Source organism: Trachypithecus francoisi, unplaced genomic scaffold, assembly GCF_009764315.1.
Source record: "Trachypithecus francoisi isolate TF-2019V2 unplaced genomic scaffold, Tfra_2.0 Lachesis_group8, whole genome shotgun sequence".
NCBI classification, from domain to species: Eukaryota; Metazoa; Chordata; class Mammalia; order Primates; family Cercopithecidae; genus Trachypithecus; species Trachypithecus francoisi.
In genome coordinates this window covers 15,025,188-15,037,751 of record NW_022681473.1, presented here as the reverse complement: position 1 = coordinate 15,037,751, position 12,564 = coordinate 15,025,188, and the positions used below count along the sequence as shown (strand labels likewise).

General features: G+C 37.5%; 1 protein-coding gene across 1 annotated transcript; it reads left to right on the top strand.

The window, feature by feature from the left end:
• Positions 1-1,247: 1,247 nt before the first annotated feature.
• LOC117081532 (olfactory receptor 9Q2) lies at positions 1,248-2,311 on the top strand. Its single transcript, XM_033207620.1, has one exon. It carries the CDS (start codon positions 1,299-1,301, stop codon positions 2,241-2,243), a length of 945 nt encoding a protein of 314 aa, XP_033063511.1. The 5' UTR covers positions 1,248-1,298; the 3' UTR covers positions 2,244-2,311.
• Positions 2,312-12,564: the final 10,253 nt, after the last annotated feature.

Sequence of the window (12,564 nt, the reverse complement as noted above, 5' to 3'; positions counted from 1 at the left end):
GAATAAAATACAGAAGTATTGGAAATGACCCCATCTCATCAGGTTGCTATGATTATGGAGATATCTGCAATTTTGTTTGTGGGAAGGGAACAAAGACAAGGTAACTGAAGCCCAGAGAGGAAATGTGACTTGCCCAGGGTCTTACATGCAGTATGGGTAAACTAGAAGCCAGGTGTCCTTTGGATTGGCAGGTGATGGGCAGACGACACACTAAACAGAAGAGGAGTGCATTAGCAAAGTAGAATTCAGGTGAGGACAGTTTGTGTCCAGCTCATGACTTTCAGATCTAATTTGTTTTCTTTGTTATTCTCCTTAATGGATCAGCTCAGTATTGGTCTGGCTGCCGGTACATCAGGTATTCAAACACTATTGAAGCCCTCCTTTACAGCCCTGTTCTAGAATTCCGCTAAGGACCCCCAAATTTATTAACCCAAATTCCTCCAACAGCACTCAGACAACACCAGACTACAAAAATATTTCTGCTTTCAAATTTGGATGCTGTTTATTTTCAAGCTACTGTTTTTATTAGAGGCTTTGAGAATGACCAAACAAGGTTTATGGAGTTTTGTTAGGTGCCTAAAAAAACTTATGTTTGCTCTTTTGATTTCAAGGTTAACGCTTGAGTATGTGTTTATGTGTGTTTATGTATACCCTTAATAAGCCAGTCAACTCTAATTAGGGTAACAGCTGTTAAACTTTCATGTTGTTAGACTGAGAATAGTAATATTCCTACAAGCAGAGCCCATTGCTGATTGCTAATAGATATTTTTGTTTATATGTTTTTGTTAAGAGAATATAAATTTTCCTTCCTTAAAACGTTCATTTAAAATTTTAAATAGACGCCTTATATATGTGGAGAGCGTTTAGCTTTCCAATGTGCAATGTGCGTTTGCCTCTGTTTTAACCTATGCATTAACCTTATCTCATAAGCAGGGCGAGCATTATGATCCCCTTTTGGCAGAGGAGGAAATTGACGTTCAGAGAGGTTAAGTGCCTTGTGTAAGATCAAACAGCTAATTGGGGACAGTTGCAAATACAAGTGTGACTTGTAAGTTAGGGAATCACTTGCTCTCTGTTCTTTCTATAATAGAAGCACTCATCACTTTTTATCTTATGTTACAGTGAGTGAGCTCTATATCTGTCTATATCTATCTTCGACTGAAAAGTGTGTTGAAGTTGAGTGCCCACATGTAAGACATTCAATTTAAAGCTTTGTTACTTGAAACCATTTGAACTCCTCTTGAGGTGTCCCCTCCTCTGGCTCTTGTCTTAGCCGTTGCAGGTGAACCACTGGATGGATGGCTGAAAGGAATTACACCATAGTGACGGAGTTCTTCCTTACTGCCTTTACTGAACCTCTCCAGTGGAGGGTTCCTCTCTTCCTCGTATTTTTGAGTTTCTATCTTGCCACTATGTTAGGGAACACAGGCATGATCCTTCTGATCCGCGGAGATCGTCGGCTCCACACCCCAATGTACTTCTTCCTCAGCCACCTTTCCTTGGTGGACGTCTGCTACGCGTCCACCATCATCCCTCAGATGCTGGCTGTGCTGTGGGAGAACGGCACAACCATCTCCCAGGCTCGCTGTGCAGCTCAGTTCTTCCTCTTCACCTTCTTTGCCTCCATCGACTGCTACCTCCTGGCCATCATGGCCTATGACCGCTACGCGGCTGTGTGCCAGCCCTTGCTTTATGTCACCATCATGACCGAGAAGGCCTGCTGGGGTTTAGTCACTGGGGCTTACGTTGCTGGTTTTTTCAGTGCCTTTGTTCGAACGGTCACAGCCTTCACTCTCTCCTTTTGTGGAAACAATGAGATCAACTTCATTTTCTGTGACCTCCCTCCTCTATTAAAACTCTCCTGTGGGGACAGCTACACTCAGGAAGTGGTGATTATTGTGTTTGCTGCTTTCGTCATGCCTGTCTGTATCTTGGTGATCTTGGTGTCCTACCTGTTTATCATCGTGGCCATCCTGCAGATCCGCTCTGCTGGAGGCCGGGCCAAGACCTTCTCCACCTGCGCCTCCCACCTCACTGCCGTGGCTCTTTTCTTTGGCACCCTCATCTTCATGTACCTGCGAGCCAACACAGGCCAGTCCTCCGACGGAGACCGAGTGGTGTCTGTGCTCTACACGGTGGTGACCCCAATGCTGAATCCCCTTATCTATAGCCTGAGAAACAAGGAGGTAAAAGAGGCTGTTAGGAAAGCCCTGAGCAAATCAAAGGCTGTTAGAAGACCCTAAATGGACCCTTGTGAAATATAGCATTCCTTAGTTTCCCCATCTTTTCTCAATAGCACCTTCCGGAGAGGCTTTCCAGGTAACCCTATGCAAAATCGCACCTGAACTCCCCACCTCCACTTTCTGATTTATTATACTGTGTATTCACCATCTGACATATTAGATGTTTTATGTGTTTGGCATCTTCTAATGCTCACAACTAGAAAGTAAGCAACATGAGAGCAATTTTTTTTTTAATCTGAGCTTCATTTCTGTATGTCCAGTTCCTAGTATAGCACCTAGCACGTGAAAGGCACTCAATAAATATTTGAACCTCAGGTTCCAGTGTCTGCTTTTAAGTTGTAACTTCTTCAGTCATCAGTTTTCTCATCTGTCAAGTAGATTTATCTACCTTATAGGACTATGGTTTTGAGGATCTAATGCATAAATGGACAAGGATTACCTCTGTCTTATTCACTAGTATCTGCAGAATGCAGTGCATTGCCTGACACAATAAATACTTGATGAGTGATGCAAGAATATTTGGAAAATTATAAAGCAGTCTACAAATACAACTACTGTTTTGATCCAAAGGGATTTTCCAAATTTTGTCATTTATCCATTCTTTCTTTTTTTGTTGTTGTTGTCTTCTTGTTTCTGTGATTTTAGAATAACAATAAGGAAAACTGTAATAATAATAATAATAACAATTTACACTTATTAGGCATTATTATCTTCCAGGACTTACAGTAAGCTTGCTATAGGAATTATTTGATTTAATTTATGGGACATCCCTATGAGGTAGGTTCTATTATTATTATCTCTGCTTTTTAGGTAAGTGAGGCACTAGAGGCTTAGAGATATTGCGTAATAGTCTCAAGGTCGGCAAGCAAGTAGTTGGGTGAGGCTTCCACCCAGCTAGGCCTGAGCTCCTATCTGACATGCACACTGTTGCTAGCTGTAATCTATTACCTACTCTATATAATCCCTCAACCAGAATTTATTGTTATTGCAGTTTTCTTTTTCCTTTCATCTGGTGAAGAAAAGGTAAAAGTCCAATCTGTTGGGGTAGATGGCAGTCAACAACATTCATTTTATAGCCCCTATGTGCTAGTATTGTATAGTGTGACTTTGTGTATATGTGTGTGTGTGTATAGTTGTGCATGATAAAGTGAAGTGTGTAGATTAAACAACAACTTCTGAATTTAAGGACTGTTCATTTTAAGGAGATATAATAAATATTTTATAAAGGAGTTGGCTGGGCATATTTAGGAAAAAGTATAGGAGAAAAATTAGCACCTATGGCCAAGAGGTTTGGGATCACATATCCGCTCTTGTAGAAATCATTTACAAACTGCAGATTGGGGTGAAGGAATACCACAGAATGCCTCTTGAGGATCATTTTCCAAATATTAACTGTCATGCAAATATTTTCGGAGCACATCAACGTCTGTGGTGGGTGTTAGACATAGCTGTGTTGTGGAAAGAACTCAGAACCTGGCACCAAAGTGTCCAGTCTGCCACTTCTTAGCAGTGTGGCTTCAGATTAATTAGTGCCTTTCAGCCTGCTTCTCCTCTGTGAAATAATACTTACTGAGCACTTACTCTGGAACATGATTTACATGTATCTCATTTATTCTCACAATAACTTGGGATATTTGGATAATTGGAGGGCATTTGATAATGTTATAAACATTATTTAGTGTTATTAATTACTGTCATTAATTCATGTTATTTTGGTGCTTGTCCAGGCTCCACTAGTGAGTAGTGATGGGCAGAGGGACCCGTAGCTGATCTCTGGGCCTCTTTATTGCAGAACTGTCTGCAACAGTCCCTCCTGGGCCCAGATTAGCTTTAAACTTGGACATTTCCAGGGGTTGAGTTCTCAAATAATTTTTTAACTTAATTCTTAAGCTAGTGCACACTTACCATATCCTAGGTACAATGCTAAAAGCTTTACATGAATCCTTTATTTTAGCTCTCCTAGCAATGTTAATGAAAAGTAATTTTTATTGACCACATTTAGCAAAAGAAAAAGGAAAATCTAAGACTCAGAGACATTATGTGACTTGACCAGGTTATGTAGCAAGAAAGTGGCAGATGAGGGAGGTTCTATTTTCAGGTCTCTGACTCCAAAGTACATACTCTTATCTGATAACCACCCTTCTGCACTCTTTCTTCTCTTTCTCCCAGGCCCTAGTTCCTGGTTATAGTTTGCTTCAGAGGTTTTCTGGGTTTCAGTTGCATTCTTGATCTCCATGTTTGGTAGTTGTGGGCTGAGATGGGTGAGTTTGATGGACTCACATTATTATGAAGTTCATGGAACTCATTTCAGCTCTCTTGTAGGCCCATGAGGAGAGCCTGGGGGAATCCATAACTCCCTCAGAAAGAGCAGGTGGGCTCAGGTAAAGTATTGCCTTCAAAGCCCTTCCAGAATATCTCTTGGCTCAGAGTGCTTCAATAAATAGCTAATCGGCTTAGTGCCTCCAAGCAGGCACTAACCTTCCCTTCAGGTCTCCTTTTTCAGTCTTAAGTGATTACCTAAGGAATTCAATATTCCTTTCCAAACACGGATTATTGTTATTTATTACTATTTATTAGCATTTAAAAATATGGAATTGTATATATAGACATATGTGTATATTTACTTTGTTATTTTTGTTATAGCTATCATTATTATCAAAATACATCATTCAAAAGATGTATCTGAAATCCCTTCTAATTTACTAAAACTTTAAAATATAGTTTTATTGAGATTTGACATGCAATAAACCATACATATTTAAAGTGTGCAATTTGATAAGTTTTGACATGTATACATTCATGAAACCATCACCACATTCAAGATAATAAACATGTACATCACTTCCCAAGTTTCCTTATACCTGCTACACTTCCTCCCATGTGCCCCTTCCCATCATTACCCATCTACACCCTCAGGCCACTACTGGTCTGCTTTTTGTCCTATACATTAGTTTGAATTTTGTATAAATTTTATGTCAATGGACTCATATCTGACTTCTTCTACTTAGCATAATTATTTTGAGAATCATCAACATTGTTGTGTATATCAATAATCCATTCCACATTATTGCTGAGTATTATTACATTGTATACCACGTTTGTTTATTCATTCATCTATTTATGGGGATTTTAATTGTTTCCACTTTTTGGCTATTATAAGCAAACCTGCTGTGAATATTCGTGAACAACCTTTATATGGATATACACTTTCAGTTTTTTAGGTAAATACCTAAGGGTGAAGTGGTTAGATTACATAGTAGGTATATGTTTAATTTCTTAGGAAACAGCCAAACTGTTCTCAAAGTGGTTGTATCACTAAACATTCCCACCAACAGTGCTAACAGTGCATGAGAGTTCCGATTCTTCCAAATCCTCACCAAAACTTAGCATGGTCAGTTTTTTAATTTTTGTAACTTGTGGTGAGAACAGATAACATGAAATTTACCCTCTTAACAAATTTTGAGTTTAGTATGGTATTGTTAACCATAAGTATGATGTTCTACAGCAAATCTCCAGAATTTATTCATCTTGCATAACTGGAACTTCATACCTACTGAACTACAATTCCTTATTCTTCCTGTCCCCAAGCACCTGGCAACCACCATTCTATTTTTGCTTTTATGAGTTTGACTATTTTAGATACCTTGAAATGAAATCATGTAGTATTTGTCTTTCTGTGACTGGCTTATTTCACTTAGCATAATGTTTTCAAGGTTCATCTACATAGTTGCATATGGTAAGATTTCTTTCTTCTTAAAAGATAAGTAATATTCTAATATATATAGTCATCCCTTGGTGTCCATGGGGGATTGTTTCCAGGACCTTCCACAAATACCCAAATCTGCAGATGCTCAAGTCCCTGATATAAAATGATGTAATATTTGCATATAAACCTATGCACATCTTCTTGTATACTTTAAATGATCTCTAGATTACTTATAATCCCTAATACAACACAAATGCTATTCATAAGTGCTATCCACATAGTTGTTACACTGTATTGTTTAAAAAATAATGACAAGAAAAAAGTCTATACACATTCAGTACAGACACAATTGTTTTTCAACCATTTTGATCCAAGGTTGGTTGAATCCATGACTGTGGAACCCACAGAGACAGAGGGCAACTGTACCACATTTTCTTTATCTCTTCATAGGTCAGTGGACATTTAGGTTATTTCCACATCTCAGCTACTATGAATAATGCTTCAGTGATCATGGGAGTACACACACACACACATATATATTGATATCTTGGTTTCAATTCTTTTGGATAAATACTCAGAAGTATTGGATATTTATTGCTGGGTCATATGATAATTCTATCTTCCATTTTTTGAGAAAACTTCATACTGTTTCCCATAGAAGCTGCATCATCTTACATTTCCCTCAACAGTGTGCAAGGGTTCCAATTACTCCATGTCCTCACAAACATTTCTTTTCTTTAAAAAAAAAAAAACCACCCTAACAGGTGTGAGTTGGACATTTTTAGATTCCACACATAATTGATATCATACAGTATTTGCCTTTTTGGGTCTGGATTATTTCACTTAGCATAATATCCTCCAGGTTCATCCGTGTTGTCACAGATGCTGATATCTTCTGTTCTTTTTTATAGCTATTAATAAATAATACTCCATAGTATATGTATACCACATTTCCTTTATCCATTCATCCATCTATAGACACAAGATTTTACTCTATCTTAGCTGCCGTGACTAATGCTGCAATTAACATGAGAGTGCAGATAGATCTTTGAGATACTGATTTCATTTTTTTTGGATAGAAACCCAGAAATGGAGTTGCTGGATTGTATACCAATTTACATTCCCACTAACAATGAACAAGTGTCTTTTTTTCCCACACTCTCTCCAACACTTATCTTTTGACTTTTTGAGAATAGCCATCCTAACATATGTGAAGTGATATTTCATTGTGGTTTTGATTTGCATTTTTCTGATAAATAGTGATATTGAACATCTTTTCATATACCTGTTGGCCATTTTTACATCTTTGGACACATGTCTATTTAGATCTTTTGCCCATCTTCTAATTCAATTACTTTTTTTTCCTTTTGAGCTGTACAAGTTAGTTGTATATTTTAGATATTAATCCCTTATCAGATATATGATTTGCAAATATCTTCTCCTATTTCATAGGTTGTCATTTTACTCTATTGACTGTTTCCTTTGAAGAGAAGCAGCTTTTAAATATTTGATATAGTCCAACTTGTTTAGTTTTGCTTTTGTTGCCTGTGCGTTTGGTGTCATAGCTAAGAAAGTGTTGCCAAGACCAAAATCATGAACATTTTTCTCTGCATTTTCTCCTAAGAGTTTGATAGTTTCAGGATTTACATTTATGTAAGTTTTTAATTCATGTTGGATTAATTTTTGTGTATGCTGTGTGATTAGCATCCAACTTCATTCTTTTGCATGTGGAAATCTGGTTTTCCCAATATCATTTGTTGAAGGGACTATAATTTCTCCACTGTGTATTCTTGGTGCCCTTGTCAAATATTGGTTGATCATATTTGGGTTCATTTCTGGTTTCTCTATCCAGTCCCATTTGTTTATATGTCTGTCTTTATGCTAGTATATCTGTATCTTGCAACCTTGCTAAACTCACTTATTAGTTTTAGTAGCTTCTTTTGTTTATTCCTTTTGATTTTCTACATACACCATTGTGTTGTCTATGAATAAAAGCAGTTTTATCTCTTTCTTTCTAATTTGAGTAGTTTATTTCTTTTTCTTGCCTTATTGCACTGGCTAGAACTTCCAATACAATGTTAAATGGAAATGAGGAGAATTTAAATTTCTGTCCCATTGTTTATATTAGGGAATAATCTCATTTTCCCACTATTCCTTATGTAGATTTTTCACAGATGATCTTTATCACATAAGGGAGTTCCCTTTGATTCCTGTTTTTTCTTTTCGTAGCATTTTTCTTTTTAAAATCAGGAATGGACTTAGGATTTTCTGCATCTACTGAGCTGATAATGTAGTTTTGTTTTTGTTTATTAATGTGATGGATAGCATTTTTTGATTTTTGAATCTTAAACCATTCTTGTAATTTGGGGATGAACTACACTTGGTTACAGTATGTTATTCTTTTTATTATCACAGTAAGTAGAAGATGTTCCTGATCATTCTAGGGTGGTTAAAAGTGTCACAGATGGTATTACCTAAAACTGTATGCCAATTTTAAAAGAGGTTTGTAGTTCTGAGTCATTTACAATCCTCTGTTAAGAGGAGAATATATATAGAGGGACATATGCAAGTGAAAGGAAGACAGAGGCAAAGAAGAAATTTGAAATTTTTTTATTTTCTGAAAAATCTGTTCTGAGGGAGGTAGTTTCATTTTGATTTCAATGCTGAGGATTCAGGACTGCTTGAAAGATAGCTAGGGATGATAGCTGCCTGAGTTGAAGAGAGCAGATTAGAAAGTATGATTTCAGGAGTCATGGTTTGGGTCCTGTGGTATTTGAAACAGTTGCTCCTTTTTTCCTGGACACATTTTCACATTCTTCCTTTGTCTTCCTGACTACCAGTTTATTCTGTCTCTTAAATATTAGAGTCTACCAGGGCTTTGTCATTGACCTTGCTCTCTCTCTCTCTTAGTTACTCCTTAGGTAATTTCACCAAGCCCTATGACCTTAAATATTTATTTTATTAAAATAAAATAAAATTCCTTACCATGGCCTATAAGACTCAGCCTGGATGGATTTCTAATTACCTCCATGACTATATGTGCTTCCACCCTCCCGACTCACTCTGCCCTAGCCATGGAGAATGCTGTCCATGGAGAATGCCAAACCTGTTCCCTCATAAGGATTTTAAACCTGCTCTTCCCTTGTATTGGAATGTGTCCCCAGATCTCATGGTTCACTCTCTTATTCTATTCAGTTCTTTGCTCAAAAATCTAAGAAAGTCCTTCCCCAAGGCCTAAACTTCCTTTGCTATCACAAGCCACTCTCTGTTCCATACCTGACCTGCTTTACCTCTCATTGAATTCTTCTTACCACCTCATATTATATCAATGATGTCTTTATTTATATGTTCATTATCTGTCTTATGCACTATGAAGTAAGAGCCAAGGAAGCAACAGCATTGCTTCATTTCATTTTGACTCTCAATAGGTACTAAAAAAATTCTAGTGATCAGTAAGTAAATATTTGCTGATCCTTTATAGATGAGGTTTTGTAAGTTATTACTAGCCAATGTGTAGATTTTTTTGTGTGTGTTTCTAGGCTGTCCTCTTGCATTTGTGTTAGCTACAGTGAGATGACATGGGTTTCTGTTGATTTATTCACAAAATCACAAATTGGCTTTTCTCAGGTACAGTTAACACAAAAGAACAAGAATAGTGTAAAATTCAGTTGGCTGTACTTTGCACAAAATATTTATGTTTTCTTAATCTGATGACATTAATTATTGACCAAACATTGTCTTCACTTATCAAGTCTTAAAAATCATGTAAAATCATTTTTAAGTTAATTTTTCTTTTTAGGTCAAGACTACACTGAGGCCATACACTGTGAATTATTCATTCTTTTAGTCCCAGATTCAGAGCCTGAGAAATAGAAAGTTCTCAGTAAATGTTTCTTGAAAATGGCAAATTGGAGAATGATTCAGGGAAATAAAAGTATCTAGGTATAGACTTACGCATTTCCTCTCCAAAGACTTGTCCGGATTTTTATAAAAGTTTGTGACTTTCTATTTTCCTACTCAATTCTGTTCTGTGTCCCAAATCTAATCCTAATTCATTTTCTCAGGCGGACTCTCAATGTACATGCAAGTCTAAATCTGGCCAAATTAACGTTTCTGTTACTCACTGCAGATGAAATTCTACTTTCCAGCCTCCTGTGGGACCTACACATCAGAGATAAGAGGTTCAGCACAGACCAACAGGGATGGGACCAGTTTAGACCAAATCACCTGCGTTTAACCCTAGTGGTCCTTATTCTATCAAATATGGACTAGATCTAACCAGAATAAAGGTTGTGGGGTGGGGAATCCCAAGTTCACCCAACTAATATTTATATAACTCAGAAAATTCTGGTACCATGTTAAGCAGGGTGGTTGAATAGGAAAGACAGTTCATATTCATTAAGATTTAAAAAAGCTTTTCCCTCTTCCTATAATGGCAGTCATTGTAAAATGTTAAAGCAATACAGAATGTAATATGAATCATTTTATCCCATGACCCAAGCAAAACCGCTGTTATGGTTATATATTACTGTGTACAAACCACTCCAAATGGTAGAAACTTAAAACAATAACAGTCATTTTATGGTTGTCTTTTGGGTTCTAGGGGTTGACTGGGCTTGGTTAGGTAGTTTTCACTTGGGCTCTCATGTGCCTTGTGGTTGGGGCTGAGGCTGGAATCACCTTAAAACTCACTCACTCACATGTTGGTGACTAGGTGGGGAGACTCAAATGCTGTTGGACCAGTGCAGCTGGGACTCCTTGGACAACTGTCTTGAATTCTGTGTAGTCTTTCTATATGGTCTCTCCAGCATGGTGGCTTCAGGGTAGTGGGACTTCTTCCAGAGCAACTCAGAGCCCCAGAGGTCCATGTCCCAAGACAGTGAGCCAGGTGGAAGTGTGTCTTAGTCTGTCTGGGATGCTATAACAAATTACCATGGACTTGGTGGCTTAAAAAACATTTCATTTTCATAGTTCTGGAGGCTGAAAGTCTGAGATGAGTGTGCTAGCCGAGATGGTCAAGTTCTGATGAGGCCTCTCTTTTGGTTTCAGACTGCTGATTTCTTGTTGTATTCTCCATGTGGCAGAAATAGAGTTATCTGGGATCCCTTGTATAAAGGCACTAATAATGTATGAGGACTTCATCCTCATGACCTACTCAGCTTTCAAAGGCCTCACCTCCTACTACTATCACTTTGGGGGTTAAGATTTTAACATATGAATTTTGGGGGGACACAAACATTTAGTCCATAACAAAGCTGAATTGGCTCTTCTAAGACAGCCTCAGAAATCATGAAACAGTACTAATGGGGTGCTCTATTGGTCAAAAAAGTACTCAAAGCCAAGCTCAACGGTGAGGGTCATGGGCTCCACTTCTTGATGGAGAAGTGGTACAGTACTTCAAGAGCACATGGGATGGAAATATTGTGGCCATTTTTGGGAAATGGAATCTGCCATGACCACTTATATTTTGTTGGCTCTCCTCTGAGGCATCTCTTTATGCAAATTCTGTTTTACAAAAAATGGATTTTTATGATACATGCTGTTACAAAACTTTCTTTGTTCATATTAGACCAATTGCAAGATCACAGAAAAAAGAAACTGAGATTAGCAACATGCAGTGAATTAACTGCAGAGTTGGTCCAGATTCCATGTCTCTTGATTACAAATCTAGTACCTTTCTACTGCTCCATATGGAATAATGAAGGCAGAGTTCTGTGATGTTCCATGTTGGAGCTATGGATGAAACAGGATGGATACTGAGGTACTTGAGGAAGGCTAGAACTGTTGAGAGGCTTATTTGGTAGCCCATACAAAAGCAGGTGGGTTTTACATTTATAATGAAAACTAAAAGGAAGCATCAAGCATGTAGATAGCATGGAGAAAGGCAGGTGGCTGATTATACGTTTCCTCTTAAATAGGTTGGATGATTCCAAGTTTAGAGAAGAATGGAAGTCAGCTTAGGCTGGGAAAAAATAAACTTAATTTGGCAGGGCAGGTAGGTTGGAGTTGGAAGCCAGGAGGGTGGGCAGTTAAAAAAAAGTATCACATTATTTTTAGTGTCTACTGTATACTACACAGCTGTTGGGGACAGAGTCAGAACTATAACTGATACCTTTATACATAAACTCGGTGGTTTTCCATGGAAATAATTGAAGTCATCTGGAGTCATGTTTCCTAAAACATATTTGTACAATGCTAGTTCCATGAACAACTCTGTGATGAATCAGGTTCTGTATGATGGAAAAAATTGAATTTCAATTATCTCAAGTTTAGTCTTGAGAAATGCTGTGTACCATCTTACCCTCTTGGAGATTTACATGACACTGAAGGTTCTGGGAGTTGTCCAGTTAATACATTTTGCTTCATATAACTCAGAGTTGCCAAAAATTATTTGACCATGGGAATCTTTGTTGTTGCAGCCATTAAACATCTCACTGAATTTTACCTTAACAAAACAAACTTTGAGAAAAGCTGACCTAAAGAAATGTAGATTAAAGAAAGAAGTAGTAATTGTCTTCAAAGCTAAAAAGCTAGACTGTAGGCACTATATGCACCTGTGATATAGTATAGGTTGTAAATAATTTGTACCAAAGTTTGTAATAATATAGATTGTAA

Coding starts and splice junctions, on each gene's coding strand:
- LOC117081532 (XM_033207620.1), top strand. CDS start 1,299: ATGGCTGAAAGGAATTACACCATAGTGACGGAGTTCTTCCTTACTGCC.